The sequence below is a fragment of the Nyctibius grandis genome, chromosome 9 (assembly GCF_013368605.1).
Source record: "Nyctibius grandis isolate bNycGra1 chromosome 9, bNycGra1.pri, whole genome shotgun sequence".
NCBI lineage: Eukaryota > Metazoa > Chordata > Aves > Nyctibiiformes > Nyctibiidae > Nyctibius > Nyctibius grandis.
In genome coordinates this window covers 33,122,936-33,147,431 of record NC_090666.1, presented here as the reverse complement: position 1 = coordinate 33,147,431, position 24,496 = coordinate 33,122,936, and the positions used below count along the sequence as shown (strand labels likewise).

At 39.6% G+C, this 24,496-nt stretch overlaps 1 protein-coding gene across 1 annotated transcript in view; it reads left to right on the top strand.

Annotated features, from left to right (window-relative positions):
• The window catches only part of ZNF148 (zinc finger protein 148), a 41,813-nt gene that overhangs the window by 5,130 nt on the left and 12,187 nt on the right, over positions 1–24,496 (top strand). Inside the window, 4 exon segments of the mRNA XM_068407817.1 lie at positions 18,877–19,222; positions 20,430–20,555; positions 23,600–23,723; positions 24,390–24,473. Coding sequence (XP_068263918.1) covers positions 18,893–19,222; positions 20,430–20,555; positions 23,600–23,723; positions 24,390–24,473 — 664 coding nt within the window. The 5' untranslated portion in view covers positions 18,877–18,892.

Sequence of the window (24,496 nt, the reverse complement as noted above, 5' to 3'; positions counted from 1 at the left end):
CATGTTACCTTAGTGCAAGAAGTGAAGTAAGAAATACTGACGCTGGGCAGATTAGACATAGTGATATGTTCTCTAGCAGTATTTAAGAAAGGGGAAACAAATGTCTTCTTGCACTCTCTGGATTTAACTGCTACGTGATTGCCCTGAAAATTTGTGAGATTTCTTTTTTTCTGTTGTTGGGATTAGATTTGAAACAAGAAAGTGGTGATGTGCTCCTAAAAGCTGTTTGTGCGTATGTATGTATGTATGTATATAAAGCACTTTTAGCAGGTATTTATGATGATCTCTGGCCTAAAGCTCTAGTCATTGAGTAGGAGAAGTGTTCAGCAGAAGGTGAAGTTTATTTTGCCAGACAGTAAGCAATGTGTTAGGCGGGTTAGCTGTCTGGGATGTAGCTGTGTTTTGTAGTTTACTGGGAAGGGACGAAGCAAGTAAGCAACTTACAAATTCACCGTCTTTCTGCAGGCTTCCTTTGGTAGTGAAAACTATTTAGTCTTGCTTTCAACAAGTGAATCTGTAGTATTGCACTGCAAACATTCTTCTGTTTTGTAAAGGGAGGGGAGAGGGAGCAAAATGAATGTTAAAGCCAAGAAATGAGTACATTTCACGGGATCCATGGATGATTTTTTAGTCTGTAAGCACTATAACAGTCAGTGTTTCCAGATGCAGTGGATGATTTCAGTTTTTCAAATAAGAGTACTCTAAAGAAAATTACTGTCTCTGTTGCTGACCTCCTGAAGTATGATTCTCCCCTGTTTTTGACCACATACAGAGTGGTTCCTATCATAGGTCACTGTTATCTGTGAGTCTCTGTCAGATGAAATATATGTGAGATGGTTGACAATTGTCAGGCTTTTAAATCGGGTCATTTATAGCACTGAGCATTTCTAGATACAACAGTAACTATATAAATACATTTAAGAAATCTTCTCATTTTGGTCCTTAAAGTTTCTTTTAACAAAGAAGTTCTTCATGAAAGATTGGTAAACTCAACTAACTCCCTTTTTGCTAGAGTAATCTTACACTTTTTACCTTGAAGAAAATTTTTGTAATGACCACAGCAGATCAACTGTAGAGGGAGGTGGTCAGTCCTCAGGGTACCAAGATGTGATACAATTATTTTAGACCACAATCACTCACAGATTTTCTAGAAGTGTCTGTGGAATATTGGTTTTCAACTTATGTTTTGACCTTATAGCCCTTTTTTTTGAGTAAAATCTAGTGTGAAGGTGCCCTGTGTGAATATTACTTTAACAATATCAAACAAAAATGAATCATTCATATGGGAAAAAGACTGCCGTCATCCCTCAAGGAGGAAAGCTTTATTAGGCTGCTGTTCTCAGGAGCTTCCTCTGTGCCTGGTGAACCTGACAGTTATACTCTGTGATGAATTTTCGTCTGGGTCAGCAAAAAGATGTGAAAGTTATGTGATTGTGTTCTGGGGATCGGGAAAGCTTATATTGTTGGGGGTATAAGGAAGTAAAGGAAAGCTACTTAGGTTTAATGTTGCTTTTTTCTTGTAGAGAATATGAAGTTTTCTTTTTAAATGACTCGTAGAAAAGAATTTTTATGTGTTTAAAATGTATTTTTTTTATGATCACCCATTATTTAGACCTGACATGAAATTAAGAGATTGGGAGGGGGAACGAAATAGTTTAGAGAAAAGGAGCATGCAGAGGATGAACATCTAGTTGTCACGGTGTACTGCTTGAATATGTAGGATAGGTGGCAATTTGTAGACAAAACCAGCGGGCTTGTCTTAATCTGATAGTTAAAAGCAGATCATGCAAACCAGGCATGTTCAAGCTTTTCTGGTGCCTGTTTCTGCGCTCCCTGAAATGCCTGTACACCAATGCACGCAGCATGGGGAATAAGCAGGAGGAGTTAGAAATCCGTGTTCGGTCGGGGGGCTATGATCTAGTGGCAATTACAGAGACTTGGTGGGACGCCTCGCATGACTGGAATGTGGTCATGGATGGCTATGTCCTGTTCAGGAAAGACAGGCCGCTAAGGAGAGGTGGTGGAGTTGCTCTTTATGTGAGTGAGCAGCTAGAATGTATTGAGTTCTGTCCAGGGGCAGATCAGGAGCGAGTTGAGAGTTTGTGGGTGCGAATTAAGGGGCAGGCTGGCAGGGGTGATACTGTTGTGGGTGTCTATTACAGGCCACCGGATCAGGATGAGGAGGGTGATGAGGCCTTCTACAGGCAGCTGAGAACAGTCTCGCAATTACAGGGCCTGGTTGTCGTGGGGGATTTCAACTACCCTGTTATTTGCTGGGAGGACTACTCAGCCAGCCATCCCCAGTCCAGGAGGTTCCTCCAGTGCGTTGATGATAACTTTCTGATGCAAATGGTGGATGAGCCAACTAGGAGAGGAGCGCTGCTGGATCTTATCCTCACTAACAAGGAGGGTCTGGTTGAAGAGGTGAAGGTTGAGGGCAGCCTTGGTTGTAGTGACCATGAGATGGTAGAGTTCAGGATCTCATGTGGCAGGAACAGAATAGCTAGCAGAATCACAACCCTGAACTTCAGGAGGGCCAACTTTGGCCTTTTCAGGCAATTGCTAGGGGAAATCCCATGGGACAGGGTACTAGAAGGTAAGGGGGCCCAAGATAGTTGGTTAGCGTTCAAGGACTGCTTCTTCCGAGCTCAAGACCAGAGCATCCCAACAAGTAGGAAGTCAAGGAAGGGTACCAGGAGACCTGCATGGTTGAACAGGGAACTGCTGGGCAAACTCAAGTGGAAGAAGAGGGTGTACAGATCGTGGAAGGAGGGGCTGGCCACTTGGGAGGAATATAAGTCTGTTGTCAGAGGATGTAGGGAGGCAACTAGGAAAGCTAAGGCCTCCTTGGAATTAAACCTTGCAAGAGAGGTCAAGGACAACACAAAGGGCTTCTTCAAATACATTGCAGGTAAAGCCAACACTAGAGGCAATGTAGGCCCACTGATGAATGAGGTGGGGGTCCTGGAGACAGAGGATAAAAAGAAGGCGGAGTTACTGAATGCCTTCTTTGCCTCTGTCTATACTGCTGGAGGCTGTCCTGAGGAGCCCCGGACCTCTGAGGCCTCAGAAGAAGTCAGGATAGAGGAGGAATCTGTCTTGGTAGATGAGGGCTGGGTCAGGGACCAATTAAGCAACCTGGACGTCCATAAATCCATGGGCCCTGATGGGATGCACCCGCGGGTGCTGAGGGAGCTGGCGGAAGTCATTGCTAGGCCACTCTCCATCATCTTTGCTAAGTCGTGGGCAACGGGAGAGGTGCCTGAGGACTGGAGGAAAGCGAATGTCACTCCAGTCTTCAAAAAGGGCAAGAAGGAGGACCCGGGTAACTATAGACCGGTCAGCCTCACCTCCATCCCCGGAAAGGTGATGGAACAACTTGTCCTTGGTGCTGTCTCTAGGCACATCAAGGATAGGGGGATCATTAGGGGCACTCAGCATGGCTTCACCAACGGGAAGTCTTGCTCAACCAACTTGATAGCCTTTTATGAGGATGTTACCCGGTGGATAGATGATGGTAAAGCTGTGGATGTGGTCTATCTCAATTTCAGTAAAGCATTTGACACGGTCTCCAACAGCATCCTCGCAGCTAAACTGGGGAAGTGTGGTCTGGATGATCGGGTAGTGAGGTGGATTGTGAACTGGCTGAAGGAAAGAAGCCAGAGAGTGGTGGTCAATGGGACAGAGTCCAGTTGGAGGTCTGTGTCTAGCGGAGTCCCGCAAGGGTCGGTTCTGGGACCAGTTCTATTCAATATATTCATTAATGACTTGGATGAGGGATTAGAGTGCACTGTCAGCAAGTTCGCTGATGACACAAAACTGGGAGGAGTGGCTGACGCGCCGGAAGACTGCGCAGCCATTCAGAGAGATCTGGACAGGCTGGAGAGTTGGGCGGGGAGAAATTTAATGAAAGAGAACAAGGGCAAGTGTAGAGTCCTGCATCTGGGCAAGAACAACCCCATGTACCAGTACAAGTTGGGGGCAGAGCTGTTGGAGACCAGCGTAGGGGAAAGGGACCTGGGGGTCCTAGTGGACAACAGGATGACCATGAGCCAGCAGTGTGCCCTTGTGGCCAAGAAGGCCAATGGCATCCTGGGGTGTATTAGAAGGGGTGTGGTTAGCAGGTCGAGAGAGGTTCTCCTCCCCCTCTACTCTGCCCTGGTGAGGCCGCATCTGGAATATTGTGTCCAGTTCTGGGCCCCTCAGTTCAAGAAGGACAGGGAACTGCTAGAGAGAGTCCAGTGCAGAGCCACAAAGATGATTAAGGGGGTGGAACATCTCCCTTATGAGGAGAGGCTGAGGGAGCTGGGTCTCTTTAGCTTAGAGAAGAGGAGACTGAGGGGTGACCTCATTAATGTTTATAAATATGTAAAGGGCAAGTGTCAAGAGGATGGAGCCAGGCTCTTCTCAGTGACATCCCTTGACAGGACAAGGGGCAATGGGTGCAAGCTGGAACACAGGAGGTTCCACTTAAATATGAGGAAAAACTTCTTTACGGTGAGGGTGACCGAACACTGGAACAGGCTGCCCGGAGAGGTTGTGGAGTCTCCTTCTCTGGAGACATTCAAAACCTGCCTGGACACGTTCCTGTGTGATATGGTCTAGGCTATCCTTCTCCGGCAGGGGGATTGGACTAGATGATCTTTCAAGGTCCCTTCCAATCCCTGACATTCTGTGATTCTGTGATTCTGTGTTAGGAACCTATACTCAGTGTTACATACGCTCTATTGGATCAAAGATGAGGCAGCTTGAAGTGTGAGTTTACTGTCACTTTTCAAGGAACAGTAATGTAAAAGGACAAGCTGACAGAAAACCTAACCTCTCAGTTTTTTGCATGACCCTGTAGTTGGCTGTCTAGTGAGTCTTGGTGTCATCCCCGGCTTACATTCCTTATGGGACAGGCGTGGGGCTTTCCACAGTTGTGCTGGTGATGAGTGTATAGCTGCATAGCCAGGAAGCATGGAGTATGTTGCAGTTACGGGTTACATGCCTAAAATTTGCTGTAATTTTGGGCAAATCTTCATTTCCTCTCTTTGGTTGGACACAAGTTCAGCAAAGCGGTCTCAGCTCCAGCGCTTGCATCTTGGGCGCCTGAAATTGTTGCCCTGTTACCTGCGGGAGACATCAGCGCATTGAGGGAACCTGCGTGAGTGCAGCTGCATCAGCTGGTTGAGGGCTTGAGGACTTGAGACTCTTAACATGGTTGGATGAGAAAATAGTTCCTGGAAAGCAGTCCGTAAACACAGGACATGCTGGGTTTTTCTTTTACTGGAATCCTGTAAGAATATTTTCTTACTTTACAGGTTGGTTCCCTGCTTGCTTAGTAATGTGGATTGTATAGAATGTATTTCACTAAGACTTGGCTTCATCGTGAAGTTATTTAACTATTGGTTCTCAGAAATTTCAGACCTGTTTGTGATGGTAGCTTTTAATTGTTAGCCTGTGAGTTAATGGCATCAAGAACCTTCAAGATTTTTGTTCCTAATAATTACAGGAGTTATTATAAACATGAATCATATCTTTTGATCAATCTGAATTTCTGTTTTAGTGTATTCTAGCACTTAATTAGCGAGAATTAGCTGCAGGGTACCAAAGTCGTTGAGGTAGAATCCAGTTTCCCCAATCTTTTTATTCAGGAGGGAACAATCTTGAGAAGTCTGAATTTTATTTTTTGGATTATTTTCAATGTTAGTTAATGGGCCAGGATATCTATGTTATTATTGCTGTTATTAAATGGCTTCTAGACATCTCATGTTTTGGCTTGCCTTGATCTGAAAATGGGCTTAAGTGTTTTAAAATTGTTTGAGAAACGTAAAACTGTAATGAGGAGTAATCACCTTGAGGTATGTGGTAGAAGCCAGCGGGATTCCTTGTTCATGCTGTTCTCGGAGTATCAAGGTGAAGAGTTACCTGGAAGCGCTTCTTGGGGTTGTGGATAGTCTTTTGAAGAGGATACGTTGCAGAAGCACACTGGATTTAATAGTTACTTGATTTGGCTTTTTTTTTTTCCCCGAGGATCAGCCAGATTAAAAGACGCTGACTTACAATTCTGGAATTTTATGTAAGCATGATAGGAACAGTTCTTAGTTGCTTTAATCTATCTGACCACAAATGTTGGTTATCAATAGGGAGGTGGTGCATTTGTTGCAACAATGTGGAAAAACCCCTGAACTGTACAGAAGTGTACTCTTAAAAAACTTCTTTGTTGTCTCACAAAATTTACGTGTTCTGTAACATGCTTATGTTCCCAAGAGTGGGTTTTGAGAAAGTGACCTAGTTGCTCACTTCCATGAATTTAGAGTTTATTTCTACTCCTTTCCCCTCTGGCTGATTCCATACTGTCTTTAAATACTAACACGTGTCCGTTTATGTGCTGACTCCTCTGTTTATTCTTGATGAAGACGCATGATACTGTCCTGATGCTGTTGTAACAGAGTGCTGGTTAGGCCACACAATCTCTGATTCTGCTGATGAAAATTGTTCCTTGGTGCCCAGTTCATAACTGGTTGAATACTTTGAAGAACAGTGGTAGATTTTGTTGTTGTTGTTCACTGTTGGTCAGTGGTCTCCCTGATGGAGCACTGCAAGATCCTCTGCTCCTTGTTTTTCATCATGCTTTAAAAGAAAGAAAGGGCTACCACCAGAACATACTGCCCGAGATGCTGCTTCTAAGGGTACCTACATTATTGTCGCTTCACTGTTTTTACATTCTTACACAGCTGTCATACCTGAAGGGTCCAAACACCTTATGGAAATGTCTTGTGCATTATGATTAGTAACTGTCATCTGTGATTCTTTTTCTTTCTTCAGGGGATTATTATATGGGCTTATTTTTTCCATTGGCTGTGTTATGTGTGTGTTGCCTTGTGTTTATGTTAGCAAAGTGAAGCAGATAAGCTTATTTATGTGCTTGAAGTAGTTTATTTTCTATGTTTCATGTTTAGTTTCGTAATTTTCAGTTGCTAGGTGTATTAGTCTTGTGGAATAGGTCCCTGAAGGCCTTTATTTTTGTTGTAGATAGGGTAGACCTATGTCGTTTGAGGAGTGGAATGAAGCAGTCAACCGAGATCTATGTCTTTGAGGTTTAGGGAGGGCTCTTTTAAATCTTCTGGCCCAGATAACTGGTGGCTTTGAAAGATGGCCACTGAAGGTAACACTGTGGTGTTTGAAAAACAATACAGAAGCGTAGGATTTGCTTGGTCTGCCTGCAGTGAATCTTTCACTAAAGAGGTGTTCATTCTGTCATGTTTCGGACTAATTGGATTTTTTGAGGTTACTGTTCCATGTGTAGGTGAAGGGTATGTTTGAAACACAGCTAAAATGCAATAAATATACATTAAAAATAAAGTTACTCTGCGATATGACACTGCCTCCTCAGCAGATTTAAATGGGAAAAAGTTCCTTGCCAGTACCACTATGTGAAAAGTTAGTCTACAGAGAGCCAAGGGTATTTATCAGAACTTGTTTCTGAATGTTACACAGAATGTAACCTTGTAACAAAAAATGTCACTGTAATGAAATTAGGGGAAAAAATGTGTACTTTGTGCATGCCGATGTCCCAAAATTGAAATTGTAACTTAGGAGAATAGTTCCTGTGTTCTAAAACACTTGCATTGCCCTCACCACCTGAGCGCCCGTGTTGAAATGATGCTTTCAGATACTGAAGTAAGATCTAGAAATATTGCCTGTGCTCCGTAAGTTCTGTTTTGTATCCGTTATCTATGTCCTTCTCACCTATGGTTTAGATTACTGTCGGTAGTTTCCTGAAAGTTTTCCTTACGCTGTCATGTGTGTAAATGAGGGATGTCTTCCAGAATCTCTGAGACTGCTTTTGCTGCTAACTTCAAATCTGTTGGATCAGTACCTTTTTGATTGTACTTCTGCTAGTTTATTGTCTAATGTTATTTTGACACAGACTTATTAAGTAATTGGCTTGAATTTTTCGGTAATTACTATTTTTCTTTGATGCATGTACACGGCCTTTTAGTTAACAGTGAAGCTGAAGTAAAGATATTACAGACAAGAAAAGCATGCTCTTAAAAGAATAGTTTCAGGTATAAGTCAAGCACACAAATGTTAAAATTGCAGCATTGAGCTTTACCTGTACCACCTTAATTTTGCCATCGTAAGTGTATGTACATCACTCTATTACTAATATATTGTACTTTAATATTATATTGTAGTCTTTCGTGGTGCATGAGCACAGTATTTCCCCCGCCCCAGAAGCTCCTACCTTATTGAACGTACAGGATACATGCCACTTATTGAATAAGCAGCTGCTGTGTAATTTACTTTCTTCTCATTGCATAATGTGTGTTCTCTTACTGTGCTCTGCTTAATCCTGCTCTGAAGGCAGAATGAATATATTTCTTTGTGAAATTTCTGTAGCAGTTATCAGTAGGTTTGTGAGGCACTTCACACCTAAATCCTAGGTGGGTCATTGGCCCTGTTTTGGAGGCAAGGAAGTGGAAATACGGGGCAGGGAATGATTTGCCAAGATAACACATTTGCCCAAGAGCAGTGGCAGAGATGAGAAGAAAAGCAAATCTCTTACAATTCTGTTACAACATCATGGTGGTAACCTGCGTTTCTCTCTTCAGTCTTACTGTCGTGCTTACCTTTTCTTGATGACAGTCTTGCATCTGTGTGCCCACATTCCTCCAGTGATTCTCCACCAAAGTGGCTACTCTATGGTAGTTGGAAACCTCCTGGTTGGTTGCGCTTTCTCATAGGTGATTAGGTCCCAGAAGAGGCCAGACCCCTTTTGCCTGCCTTCTCACAGCAGTTACCTAAGTAACTGATGTGGGCTTACCTTTCCATCTTAAGTGTGCCACCTTCTCCCCTCAGGAGCTGTGCTGGCTGCAGGAACGAGCACACAGTAAACTGATTAGTTCACCCTTGTGATCTCTGAACGTTGCTTATTATTACAAGTATTTCACTATGCCTCAGGGAAATGAAATGGATTTCTTATTTTATGGCTGGAGAATTGATGCCTGGGAGTAAGATGAAAATTAGTGTTTGGTGTGGATGTCTATTGAGCTCTTTAAGAGCTTTTTTTTAAAAAAAATAACATAGAGCATTGCGTTCATCTTTGTATTTTCAAAGTATTGCTGTCGTTGATTTAATTGCAGCCTTGAGTACTCAGCATTTAGGGCAAATCTGACCCAAACATGTCAGAGTAAGCACCCAGAAAGTGAGGAAATGATCACCTATTTTAAAAAAAAAGTTTAGTAGAAATGGCTTGTGTAGACTTGTGTAAGATCTCTGGCAGGATCAAGGATAGGATCCTATTTTGCAAGACAGCATTCAACAGCTTAAATGGTCTTGACTTTCTTTTCCTGCTCTCTATGTCTCATTTACACACGTTTCAGCCCTTGGCAACAAATGGAGCAAGGGTATTATAAGCTGTTTTGCTATTCTCACCTATTTCTATGGAGCAGTTCCATCCAGTGTGCTGAAGGAAATGGTGCTTTGTAGAAAAAGATACACACACACACACACACACACGTGCGCTCTTTTTATTAAAAAAAAAAATCGCAGTGCCAGTAGGCTACAGAGGCGAATTATGATGAACCAAGGTACCTTAGTCGTGGTAGTCCCTGAAACCTCTGTATGTTTGCATGCAACTTCTTTTATTTTCCCAGGGGTTTTAGTGTATAATGTTTTAAGGATTTTTAAAAAGCAATCTGGAAAGAAACACCAGAAATTGTGTTATACATACATATATGTATAACCTTTGCCATTTGGGCCGGTAGGGTAACTGATAGCAACAGCAGGTTGTCATCTTCTGTGAAACAACGCTAGCATAGTGCTAGTGATGAGAAGAGATGCTTCACAGATACTGCTACACAGATAGCAGAGGAGTGGTGAGACCCAAGGAATTTAAGGGCTTGTCAAAAAAAGAAATCACAGTTTTTAAAAAGCAACATATTTTTCTTTTCTGTTTATTTTCAGGGTGAAATTATATGAGATGGACTGAGACAGTTAGGCTGTGAATGCTGAACAGGGAAGGGCCCACTCCTGCACCCTGTTTTGAGCTGCTTCTGACACACTGTCTTTATGGTAAATCCAGTCAGTGAGTTAACCTGGCAGAAAATTAGTAACTGGGAAAAAAAAAATTGCCAGGCTGGTGGAATCTACAAACCAGTATGTCTTTATATGAGCATCAGAGTAGGCACGAAAGATAGAGTGGACTCTGACAGCTAGGAGGAGGGAGCAGAACATCCACAGCTGTTAGGTTGGCTCAGCTACGTCATATCACTGCCCTGTTATCAAAATCAAATGAAAAAAATATTTGATACATGATCTGAAATATTTTTACAACGATTCAGCTTGAGGCATGAAATTCCACAAGATCTGAACTAGTTGGACTGAAGTTATAAACAACTAGAAGTACTTAGAAGCTGCTGGCTAGCCTTAGTCATGTGTAGTGCTTTCTGTCCTGCATATGAATTTCATCAGAAGTCTCTGGAGTGAGCACTTTTGAGTGCCTGAGTTTCATAGTGTAAGGGCAGAAATTTTGCATTGTTCTTTTGGGGTTAACTGTCCACTGGTAGAAATTACCATATAAATTCTCAAAATTAACTATTTTCTAGTAGTTTATAATTTAATGCCACAAAATCAGTGGGCTTTTTTCCCAGATAAAAAGTAGCATTGCCTGTGATTTTTGGAATATTTGAAGTATATTTGCTACACTGGTGACATTCCTGTGCATTTTGATGTGTAACTGTGGCTTTGTTAATGTAGTATCAAAAGCTTTCCGATACGGACGTTTGATTTTAGAAGATGATCTAATGCTGATTTTAGGATAAGCAAGGTGGCAAAGATTTTCACGAATGGATAATTTTATGCACGATAAGTAGATTTTCTGTGAATAATCCTGTCGATTGTAATAGGACTACTCACAGCTCAGTATGAGGGTAAATCTTTGTGGGATCAGGCCCTGTACTGGCATGTGTTCAGCAACATGGAGTGTTTAGAAATAACTGTGCAACAAGTCTTAAGAGTGCTTTGTATCATATGTTACATTTCAGAATGTGTTAATTTTATGATCTGTGAACCTTTTCACAAGGATTTATGTTTGATTACTTTCTTTTTTGCAAGTCAACACATTTTAATTCATTCTTACAAACATTTGTGTGTTAATTTCAAAATCTTTATTTTAGCTATGACTTGTTTTTTGAGTAGGGAAAAGAGATGGTTTTATTTAATGTTCTTTATTTAGTACCATTAAGTAGGGTATTATTTTTTACTTTCCAGGCTTCTGCAATATGTTAAAAACTGAACTTTTGATATTGTGAAAGCTGGCTGTGTTTCCTTTTATATTGGACTATATCCATATTTTAGTAGTGCAAATAAATACATTTTCTGATGTGAAAATACTGAACATGTTTCATGGTCTGATAGGGTTTTTATGTGGACGTTAGGAACCTGTCAAGTTCTAATTTTTTCTTTCTTTTGGAGAGGATTGTGTTGATGGCAGTTTTATTCATGGTAATTCTTAAACGTAACTAGTTTTAAATATGCTGTTAGGCCATGTTGCATTAGGAATTGCAGAATTATTTGTGACTTTTTTACTTCCTTTTAGGAAGAAAGCATTTGAGAATGTAGATATACGTTTTTCCCCTGATCTAAATTTGGCAGAGCTGTTAGGTATGTCTGCGCGGCAGCTGTAACTTGTTCGTTTGTGTGTGTACATTGCGCTTGTGGAGCGGTTTCACAACATGCTTTAATCTAATCTCACCGCTGACCACTGCTGAAAGGAGCGGTCCTTTTCCCTCCTCCCTGCTTCTCCACTTGTCCGTCTCCTGTACACCCTGCCTGCCCAGCCCTACTGATCCAGAGGAAAGCTAGTGGCTTTTCTGGGGGGTACGGTTTTGTCCAGCTCCTTAGTTGCACAGTGCTGTGCTCAACCCAGTGAAGGCAACAAGAAGGTCTAAGCGGGGCAGAGGTGCAGGGCACTACCTCTCTAGGCAGGGAGCCCGTGTAGCAGATTGTTTCTTGCAGTTGTATCATTGAGAGTTGGGTTGACCTTTTCCAAATAAGAAAACACACCAAATGTCTCATTGGAATGGCCTTTTGGTTGTTTGCTTCCCTATCTGAATTTCATAATGGATTTATTTTAGTCTTTCTGGTAGAAGAATGTGAACCTCTCTTGGCACGGTAGCAATCTAGTAGGGTCTCAGTTGTAGCTGCATTTTGTAGGAGTTCGTCTGCTTTGAAAGTTTTTATTAGCAATGCTAGTAAAACTGCTCTGATTGCATAATGATTGGCTTTTTTCATTTAGCTTAAACCTTTCCACAGGTTTAATTCAAAAATGAAAAGTGTAATTCCAAAGTGAATTACACTAAATAGAGAAGGAAAAAAAATCAATTCTGTCCTAGAAAAAGAATGTTCACTTAGGAAGTTCTGTAGATTTATATACATTATATTCATTTAAGTTTGCAGTTTAGCACAAATTGTTGTAGTATGACCATAGAGATGAGCCCTAAGAAGCAAAATATGCTCAGGGATTTCCATAGATTGATGTTTTTAAAGTTTATTGTACGTACATTTTGCACTAGTAGCCTTTATACAGTTTGTTGTTTGGGCCCAGCGTGCGCTCGTTCTTCCAAAGGCTGTTGTGGAAGAAAATATGTACCTGCCCACATTCCTACCACATCCTCTGTAGCTTCAGGTATTTGTTCCTTAGGATGTTTGCCTTGTCTTACCTTAAACAAAAACAGACTTCCAAAAATGTGGAACTAAAATAATGTCATCGGGCTACTTCCAGTGTAAGGTTACCCTGAAACCATTTAATACCTTGAATTGAGCTCGGCCTCAGCTTTTGTGAGGGGAATCTCGGAGGTAGATGTTTTTGTCAGAACCGTATGGAGTTGCTAAAGGCATGTTAGAATTGCTCTGGGGCATCCTGGCTCATGTGTTTGGGTTGTTGAATCTTAGAAAATACGGTCAAAGGGAGTATGCAGAAGTAGTATTCCTGTGTCAAGTCTTTGTTAGAATCCTTCAGAGGAACCTAAGGTTTAACCCAGAAAAATAATTAAATTTTGACAGACTTTATTTTCCTGTCTCCTTCAACCTTTCATTCTATTTTGCCTGGGAAAAACAGGGAGAAGTTAATATGGGAAAGAAGTGGAGTGGGATATGGATATAGAAAGTAGCAAATCCTGCTTTTTAATGCTTAAAAAAAAAAAAGTAGTCTTAAAACAACAAAGACTTTTTCAGGAAATTGTTGACAAATAGAAAAAGTCCATCTTACTTTAAAAAACAGAGCAAAATCGTTAAATTAGTTCTGTTCTACAAACAGATATTAAAATGCAGATGATTTTCATATTTTGTCTGTTACTAATCCTTAAGCATATTTTCTTTTTTTGTCTTTCATAAATAATCTTTTAAATCCTAACTACAGAAACTCAACCCAGTACGGCACATATGAATTTTATTTTTAAAGTGAACCCAATTAGCATCTCTGGGTACTTGCTCATTAAATTAAATAATGCTTTACTACTTGCTTAAGAAAAGAAGGGAGAAGACAGAATAACCCTTACCCACCATCAGTCAAAGTGGAGAAAAAGAGCTGGACCATGTGTTGTACTCTGGTAGCTAACAAGGTCTGCCACTTTCCTTCAGGGTCTCTGTTCAGCTTTTCTTCATAGCCGCCACCATCCCAGCAGACTGTTAAAATCCATTAATGTTTTCTCTTAATTGTATTTTAATTTTTGATTCTGAATTAAAAAGGTTGTCACACTTTTCATTTAGTACATTTTTGTTTAAATGTCTGTTTCTTTAATTAGGAATATTGTCTTTACCACTTCACTCTCCAACTCACTGCACCAGTAATCTTTGGAAAAACTGATGTCAGGGTTACTGAAATGAATATTCCTGAAGTACTGCCGTAGGGTTTGGCCTAGCAGCAGGTTTTTGAAATGAAGCAACATGGTTCACTGGCTGTGGATGTTCTGCAAGCAGCTGTGGAGCACTGTGTGAAAAGAGAAGGTGCTGGGGTGAACTGCTGAGACCTTTTCCGTGCTGTCCCTCCCCTTCCCCTTCCTTCTCCCCCAAAATGTGTGCATACCCAGGAAGCTCTGCCTGGAGATGTGTCTTGTGAAATGCTTTGCCTAGAGTAAAGGTTTGGAGAACCTCTACCAGGCAAAATGGATACTTTAAAGGTTTTGTTGACAGCTTTTTTTTTCCTCTCAGTATGTAGAGAAACCATATATTCAAAGAAAAATCATATGATTATTCGGTGAAGCTTAATAAAAGTTCTGAAATGCCATGGAAAACTTCTCTGCAATAAGGATAACAATGTTTTATGCCAAGAAACGTGCTTGTGTGTGTTTAGTATGTGGTTTGTATTGTTGTAGCTTTCCTCAAAATAGTCTCAAAATAAGTTGATCTTTATTTCACAGATGCCTCTTGCACTTAAAGCATTTATTTAATCTTTGCATTCTTCGTAAAGCGAGCTTGTTTGAATGCTTTTAACTTACATTTTCTTTATCACACTGTCAGTCTTTAAAGAACACTTCTCATCTTCCATTTAAATGATAAGATTCCTTTTACGTGAGCCAAAAGGTGTCAGTTGACAAATTATACGTGTTTTACTGAATTGATTGCAATTGGGATACTTTTTGTTTGGAGTAATAGCTTCTTTTTTTTTTTTGTGGTTCTTCATTTTAAAATAGTGCCTGTGTGTCATATAATTTACATTGCATTTCATCACTCTAGAATATGCAGCCGAACACTATGAGTTTTCATTATTTTTCAATGAAAAGCCTGATGTTTGAAAGCCTGATTTAATAAGCAGTACACTCGCTGTACCAGCTTCTGATGTGACTCAAGATCATGACTGGAAAACAACTTGAGTGCTTTCGGTTGTGTGACTTTACTAAGCCTACTGGTCAGGGTGAGAAAGAAAAAGCTTCCACATCCTTGGCAACTGAGAGAACTAACAAGACCAATAAACACCAGTACACTGCTAGCCTGTCTTCTGGGCAGCTGCTGTATCTCACCAGCTGTCCTAAGATTCTGCATGTCACGAGTCTTCCCGCCTCTGTTGGTGAGAGGAGCAGGCTCTTCTGCACTGTTAAACACTCAGGCTCTCTATCTGCATTTGCCTGCCTACCTTCCTGCCAGGAAATAGCTTTAAATCCAGGATTTCCGCAATTCATACCTAATTTCAGAGCTTTAAGGCAGTATCCTCCATGTGGAACAACCTTCTGTGCTGTTTTCGTCAGTGGCTTGAGCAGACAGATTATAGGGCCACTGTGTTCTCACACTTGATGCTGTTTCTTCTCCCTTGAATGTGTTTCAGCATCTTGAGTTCTTGTATTCTAGTGCCTGTCCATGTCGTTCCTTTAAAGACTCTGCAGTGAGCTTATGCTGTCACATTTCTGTAGTGTGGAACAAAAGCATAGTGGATGACAATCTGTGAGATGTACCCCAAGTGTGGATTAACTTGGGATAAAGGCTGAAATTAATAAATATATCTGCTTGTCTTCCTTGGAGGCTCTCTCTCACGCTGCATAGTTAAAATGCCCTACCTAAGAAACCAGTCTCAACCTTAGATCTTTTGCGCCATCTCTTATCAAATAATGGCTCCATGGGAGACAGGTTCTGAAGAACTTCAGTTCCTTCTCACATTTCTTACTTGACACAGGATATTCCACACCGATAAGATGATAAATTCATCCTCATTTTTTTCTTTTAGGATGTTGTTGCAAGATCTCTCTGGGAGATCTGCATTGGTGGAAGAAACACAGCCTTAGTGCTGTGCCAGGGTTTTTTTAATGTTTGTTTGTTTTTGTTATTGCTGAGAAACTATCAGTATGGTTTCCCAGTTACCTCCAAAAAATACTTCATGGATTGTATAATGTCTGCAGGTGGCTGTGCGGCATACCAGATGTGCATTTCCCCTTGAAGACACATGAAATCTCGTTCTTTTACTATAAAGTGGATTATCTTGGGAGTAAACTTGTCACCTAGCACTACCTGAGCCTGCTCAAGGCATTAAGGAATTGTTGTCTGTATTTGAAGACAGATGCTGTGAAAATCAAGAGTAAGATTTCAAACTTCTTTACGTTAGAATTGCAGAAGAACAAAAAAGGAGAAATTGCAAGCGTGAATGTTCTGAACAGAAATTTTTGCCATGTTTTCATCCTGTCAGAGGCTTTTTTGATCCCTAGAATGTGCTTTTTATGTAGGAAGGAAGAATATTAAAAATTTTGATGACATTGTCATATATAAACAGATTTAGCTTGGTGACTCTGACTGTCCTGACTTCCAGCAGAGGAAGGCTTACTAAAAAAAAAAAAAAAATAAATATCTAATTGACTGAAAAGCTTCTTTCTTTGGCGTGCCTTTTAAATATCTGAAACTCAGAGAAGTCAGACCATCCTGTCTGTCAGCCTTTCCATGATATATTCAGAAATTTAGAACCTCTCACGACAGAGAATAGGGATAAATATTCTTTCACTTTTGGGTTGTATGACATGAGTTGCTACCAGATGGTGCTAATGGGCTTTTTTCTTTTTTATTTGTTGGGGTGTGTGGTGGATTGGTTTGTTTCTTTGTTTATTTCTTTTTTTTTTAAGAAATTGAGTGAATTTTACTTTCAGAATGTTAAGAACTAATAGTATTTGGAACAAAGCGTAATGTAGGAGAACTTGGGGATATTTTTCAGCTGTTTCTGCTGGTGGCTTGCATTCCTACCAAGTACTCCAGGTTCTCACCTGAAGAAAGACCACTATTTATTTTGCAAACTCAGTGTAGCTTGGTATAAACAAATCTTCACAAATGTTTAAGATACATGGAGAATTTTCAGAAGGTTTTCCTGGTGAAGAAAATGATTTGGAAAGTGATCAAATGGATCAAACTGAAAATTGAAATTTAAACATTTCATGTACATTTGTTTGATCCAGTCTTTTTGCATGTTGACAGGCTGTTAAACTGGCAGGGGGTTATAGAGGTGCAGTTCTGCAGGGTGATGGCCGTGCTGGTTCTTGGCAGAGGGACTTGATTTCTTTGGTTATGAGTTGTCATTGAGAGCTGCAGGGAAAGAAGCATAGCCTCTGACTTAAAACTTGAGTGGAGATGGAGCCTTTCACCATGCTGCACTCTTAGGGGAAAAGAATTTGAAGCTGATGACTAGCAGTATACCAACATCACATCTATATCATGATTCTGAATGCATCAAAATCAAAGGTGCTGATGCTATCGTAACACTCCCCAAGATACCCATCTTGTGCTTTGGCTAAGCCTGCTCTGTGTTGTCCCACTCCGCTGTGCCTCTGCTCCCATTTTTGTGTCTGCTGTAGCCTTTGTATAGCCTTTGCCCTCCAGCTGGGGGAAGATAGAGGGATGGAGGAAGGATGTCTGTCTGTCTGAAGGAGCAGGCCAGAGCACTGTGGAATGGGTAGGAGTTATGGACCTGGGAATAGGGTGAAGGAGGCTGACTGCTGTGACAGGACATCCAATATGCCAAGGAGAAGGAGAGTCTTAGGACTGTCTTGCATATATAATAATAAGTAGAATAAGAAGATGCTGCCACTTCCGGCTTCACAACAGCCTGCTGCCCTATGTTAAAAACCAATTAATAATGTCATGACACTTATTGGAATATTACGATTTTATGTCTGTCTGTGTACCATAAGTCAATGTAATGGTATTGCTATTCATGACTGGAATTCATATTTCCTGACCAATGCTCGTGCTTAGTGGGTGTGAAAGTGAATGCCTTTTTTATAAACAGATTTGATCTCTCTATAGTCTTTATTTGACATATACCTTTAGCCAGAAAGTTGCATTTTCATAGAATCATAGAATAGTTTGGGTTAGAAGGGACCTTTAAAGGCCATCTAGTCCACCCCCCCCTGCAGTGAGCAGGGATCTAGATCAGGTTGCTCAGAGCTCCATCCAACCTGACCTTGAACGTTTCCAGGGATGGGGCATCTACCACCTCTCCGGGCAACACGTTCCAGTGTCCCACCCCCCTCATTGTAAAAAATTTCTTCCTTATATCTAGTCTGAATCGACCCTCTTTTAGTCGAAAACCATCACCCCTTGTGTTATCGCAACAGGCTCCCCATCTTTCTTATAGGCCCCCTTCAGGTACTGAAAGGCTGCGATAAGGTCTCACTGGAGCCTTCTCTTCTCCAGGCTGAACAGCCCCAACTCAGCCTGTCCTCATAGCAGAGGTGCTCCAGCCCTCTGATCATTTTTGTGGCCCTCCTCTGGACCCGCTCCAACAGGTCCATGTCTTTCCTGTGCTGAGGGCCTCAGAGCTGGACGCAGAACTGCAGGTGGGGTCTCACCAGAGCAGAGTAGAGGGGCAGAATCCCCTCCCTCAACCTGCTGGCCACGCTGCTTTTGATGCAGCCCAGTTTTCTCTCACTTGTGGATATTAAGATGTCCCAGCAACTACAGTATGCCCTGGGGTAGCAGCAGTGAAAGGGCACTTAAAGGACAAGGATGTAGGGAGAATAGGACCAATATGAAAGAGGCATTTGTAAAGGACAGTAAAAATGGAAAAAGGGAACAGAGTAAAAAGGACACGCAGGAAAAAAAACGGTTTCTAAGGAACGAGAAAGAGGAATTAGCTATCATTTAATTACCAGAATTTTGCCAGTAATCAGAATGCACTTTGATTTGAAAATTTTTATTTGAAAGTGTTCAATTGTGTACACATGCATGTGTGTGAAAGGAGAATCTTTTCATGTTGAACCAAGATACCCAACTTTTTGCTTTTATTTGGGTATCAGTTTTAGGAGTGCATGTGTGTATGTTGAGTACTGATTGAGTTCTTATAAAATGTTTTTAAGTAAAAAAATTTTAAGCAAGAGCACCAATTGTAGATGTTTACTATTAAAACTTTCTTTGTAGGTTATTGCACTTAAGAATGAACATTGAAGACAAGCTGGGAGGATTATTTCTTAAATGTGGTGGCATAGACCAAATGCAGTCATCCAGGGCTATGGTAGGGATGGGTGCAGTATCTGACCAGTCTGGAGTATCGGGAGAACGGCAAGAGGCAGTGCTTCAAGATCGGACTATGGCACACCAAGAAATTCTTGCGACAGACGAAGTGTTACAGGAAAGTGAACTTCGACAGCAAGAGATGATTTCACACGATGAACTCATGGTCCATGAGGAGACGGTAAAAAATGACGATGACATGGATACGCAAGATAGACTTCCTCCAGGGCTGCAGTATGCTGTTAATGTCCCTGTAAGCAATTTCTTTGTGAAATATTGGAGAAATTACTAGGAAGCTTGATCTGGTAGTCTAATCCTACTCTGGCAAGAATCTATTAATTGCTTGTTTGGATTTTGATTATCACAATATTTATGAATGGATGCTATTTATGAAAATGTCATTTGCCTCTGGCTGTGGATAAATTTTGCCAATTAAGTATAATCTTTAAGTATCTGTTTTATAAATATTTTATAAGCAGGCTGTTACCATAGAATTAATGCGTTAAAATGTGCTCTTTTAAATATATTTAATGTTCAAGGGTAACTACAAACCAGAATAAATAGCATTATTAAAAGGTGCATACTGTTTATGCTGTTCATAGTGCTATTTAGTTTCTTCTGCTATAGGAAGCATCTTGTATGTTTTCCAAGTATGTGGACGCTTAGCACTTGCATTCACACTGCAGGTTGGACTGTGACACTTCATACATAACCATAAATATGCCCCTCCTTGATATCTCATAGAAGGTGTACCTCAGTTTTCCCAGAGAGAATATAGATGACTTCCTTTTTGAAAACAGAGCATCTGTCTGTAATGCAGCACATCATCACTGTTACCCTTCAAACGTAAAGGATACTTACCAGGACTTTAAATGTAGATAGCCTTATATACGAAGAATAACCTTTAGAAAGGTAGCATTGTTAAAACACTACTCTGTTAGCTGTAGACCAGGTGATTCAGGCATTAGAAAAACGTAAGAGTATCATGCTCTTTATTAAAGTTTACATGAGATTATTTTTTGGAAAAAAACTTCATTAGCACTATCCTTGTTTTCTTAAAAAATACTTCTGTCTTAAATATACAATAAACTATTCCGTTAAATCTTGCATTGACAACACACGGACTAAAGTAAAATAGGTATGAAAAACTGAATGGTTTTACAGATGGAAGTGATTTTAATATAAGAACTGATCTCAAAATCACCACAGGTCAGAAGGAAAAAAGACTTTGGGAGATGAATGAAAGGATACATCAAAATGTCACTGTAGAAATTAACTATGCCCTTTTTATTTAAGATACTTATTATTCCTTTCACTTAAATTCCTGAAAGAATGAAGCCACAAGATAATTCCCTTAGTAAAAGGTTTTCTGTTTCAGCAGTTTGTCATCTTCTAAAATTGAAAAATTGCTTTTCTGTAGTGAGAACCTTACCTGAAACTGGCACTTGGTATCTTAACAGATCAGTGTAAAGCAAGAAATTACCTTTACTGATGCATCTGAACAACAGAAACGAGACAAAAAACAAATACGAGAGCCAGTAGATTTGCAGAAAAAGAAGAAAAGAAAACAGCGTTCACCAGCAAAAGTAAGACATTGATTTGGCAAAACCAAGATTAAAAGAACCTGAAGATTTGGTTGACTATGACTAATTTCATTAGCATTTGAAGTAGTTAGGCTGAAAATTGTTTGTTTGCTCAGTAAAGATGCAGTTCTGAAGTTCACCAGAGACCCAAAACAAAACCTGATATAACAGTGTTTTTCTTTGAACTCTTTTTGCAACATGAACCCTTGACATATTTTAACATCTGTCTCTCCAGGCAGTTCTCTCTCCAAATATTTTTTTTTTTTAAATTATGAGTCAGTAGCTTTGTAGACAATTTATAAATCATTACTCTGTATCTATCTAATAATAGTTGTGCTTTTCTGTGAGCCTGGTAATTTTATATGCTTCATGCATAGTAGTGAAAAGTTTTTAAAAATAAATCTAAAATGGTAGTTTTGAAAATTCTAAAAAGTTTACTAATATATATAAAATAATTTACCAGTAGGGAATATTCCTGTGGTCATAATCATCTTCATATATGTATTTATTTGTATCAAAAGATTCTTACCATAGCTGCTGGTTTGTTACTTCAAAATTTGTTTTGTAGATCCATTCATGAAGAATATGTATCCCTGTATGTCTGAAAACAATTTTCTTCTATTGAGACGCACTTCAGATAAAACCAGAATCATTTCACCTCATGAGGTAGCAATGTTATATCTTCTAGTAATTCCCCAAATCAGTATTAAACTTCAGACTTAAAACAGAACATATACAGGCTGCTCTGATAGGCAAAAATCAGTTATGTATGATCACACAGCAGCATTAAAATAAGCCTACTCTGAAATCAACCCGGACTGTGTATACAGTGAAGGAAGACTCACCTTGACACCAAGAAAAACTCCAAAACCTCCTTTTTGTTGGCCTGGGAGGGGGCCCCTCAGTCCTCCTCAAAGCACTGTCAAATTAGGGTGCAGCTGTAGTATCCTTGGAAAGTTGAGAAGTTGTTTCAGATTGGATGTGGAAGCAGGTTCCAAATCCTGTGCATCAAGATGCTTCTCCCTTTGATAGAAAAGGAGATGTAGGTTGAGTACCTCCACAGATCACTTCCATGGAAACACTGCAAGGTAGGAGAGGCACATGTCCCTCTTTCTACAGACATATACTTGCATGCTTCCTTTTTATCTCCTTATCTGCAGCGTTAGTCTTTTGAGATGACAGAAGATTGAAAAATGATCAGGAGAATTGTTAAACAGGTTCTTTTTAAGTCTCTCTTCCCCTTTTTTCAAACTTGTCAGAGTAGAAAGGCAGAAAGAAGCTGAAGGACTGACATAGGTGAGAGCCTACTGCAGTTTAAGTTAGCATTCCCAGAGTAAGGGGATTGAGTTTTCCATCCAAACGGCAGCTGGGACTTTTACAAATGGAAGTCAATTAACATACTGAAACATTTAAAATTTTGTTTAATATTGATATAGTCATCATATAAATAAAAAGTCAGTAGCTTTTATGAATCCTGTCTACCTTTCCCTCTTCCATGCACACAAACACAAGTGCACATACATACCCACAGGCATGCACGCACACATGCTTTTTTGTTGCTTTTATTAGGAAAACTGCTATGGCAAAGTTAACTTTCTTCATTTAAGAGGTGGTACAATGAATGGATGTAGTAGAAGAGCCTAGGTTTAGGATAACTGTGAAATTAAGTGTATTTCTGCACAATTATTTTAAAATTTCAATATAATATATGAAAAACATTTCATAACGTGTATTTAAATTTATTTTAAATAACCAGTCAGTGTTTCATTAGCTGTACGTTGTTACAGAACAGAGTTTTTATAATTGTCTGTATCTGTGACTTACTGGAGCTGTAGCATACCAATCTTACGAACGTATGAATGTGCTTGTCCTTCAGAGTGAATGCACAAGAATTTGTTAGCTTGAAGACTTTCACTCATGCTGAGTTTTGATGCAGCAGAATTAAAAATTGTTTAAGTAGATCCTACAGTATTTGCTGCTATTGTAGAGATACTATTTCAGTTATTGACTCTCTCTTTCTCATCACTGTCATTATCATAAAACCTAAACATTGTAGCTAATCAAATTGCAGATGTGTTTCCCCAGCAGACTTTTATTTTTTGTTAATAACAAGGGACTAAACTGTTTTACTTAAGGTTGCTTAAGCTTTTCTGTATAGTTATGTTTCCAGTTAAGTAAGACTTTTGGAAATGTAATTTGTTTATGGGTTTTCTTATTCTCTTGCCAGAGATAGTAGAGAGTTTGGGGTTTATTTTTTTTTCTTTTTGACAAATTAGAGAAAACCTGTGATGAGCTTTATTGAATAAGATAGATATGGTGCAATTCTTTTCATTTAAGTTTTTTCAACTTTATATTAAAATAGCAGCTTTGTTTGACAGCAGAGCAATTGAGTATGGCAAGTTGAATTCATCAAAGAAATGCTCTAATGTGTATATTGAGAGAGCAATATTTTATTGAGTGAAAAACTTGAAAGACAAGAAGAATAATGTTATTTTCTTGGTTGTTTGGCTTTGGGGTTGTGGTTTTTAAAATATAATTTTGTCTCCGAGACTGTTGGTATTATGTAGATGTAGATAATTTGTATGACTATCCTGGATAAGTTTTAATGCCTTTTAGCAAACATTAACAGTTGTGATTTGAAAAAAGAATGTAACTTTTCACTTTTGCTTTAAAACATGATTATCCATGGTTCAGTGCCCAGAGGTGGTTTGGTTACTTTGCATCCTTTCCAACAGACGGACAAAGTAAACAGTAGCATATAAAGTGACTCAGCTGTGAATAGGGGAGCTCTAAGCTGATTTTCCATGAGCTGCTTTTGTCTCCGTCCTGTTGAAATACCTCCTAATACTCAACGAGACACAAGTTGGATTGGACTGCAATTGGAAATGTGTACTAAAAGCGTAACACGTAGCTTTGTAGAAATTAGCATTGTTTTACCTGCAATATTTAAATTTTCTGTATCGAAAAAATTAATGTTTTTTTTTTTGTAGTTAATAAGACATCTTTAGAGGGTAGTGTGAGAACAAATTTTACTCTTTTTAAAATAGATCCTTACAATAAATGAGGATGGATCACTTGGTCCGAAAACCCACAAATCTCATGTTTGTGAGCATTGCAATGCTGCCTTTAGAACCAACTACCATTTACAGAGACATGTCTTCATTCATACAGGTACTGCTTGACTTCAAATTTGTCTTTTCTACTATATAAAGAGTTGTTTACTTATGTTAAGAATGTTTTCAGCTCTATGCGAATTTCAGTTTTAAGAGTGTAGCTAACTTGGCATCTAAGCTTAGAGATTCCATGCACCAAAGTGTCAAAAGAATACCAGAAAAAAAAAAATCAACATATGTTTAATAAACTGAAGACCTAACTGTTTACAAGGTTTCTTTTCTTTCTTTATCAGAAAGTAATGGGTTGACTTGTAGCCTAAGTGCCAAAATTGACCCCTTTGTAAAATGTGCTCCGGCTGCTTATTTGCCTGATGAGGTATCTCTCTGGTTCGGAGAAGTGAAAAAGGTACTTACTATTATAATAGCTTGCCAGTATCCTGAATGCAGTCTTATACCAGCATCATGATTGATCTTGTTTGTGAGGAAATTACAGCCATTTCAGATCACTCTTCCGTGCTAGTCTTAATGTGACTCTTAGGATCATGGAGAGAATTCTGCAGTTCATATACTTAGTAAGGCTAATGTTTTTTTGGTATTGAGAGTATTTTTGGAATTCGCTCAGATGCTGGTTTTTTAATAGACTTTTTAATATTCCTCAAAAGTAGTTATCAGAAACAACAGTGTGTAGTTATTAACTTATGGATGTGGAATTATATTGTTCAAGGTGAAAAACCATTTCAGTGCAGTCAGTGCGACATGCGTTTCATACAGAAGTACCTGCTACAGAGGCATGAGAAGATTCATACTGGTGAGTATAGTGCCTTGAGTATC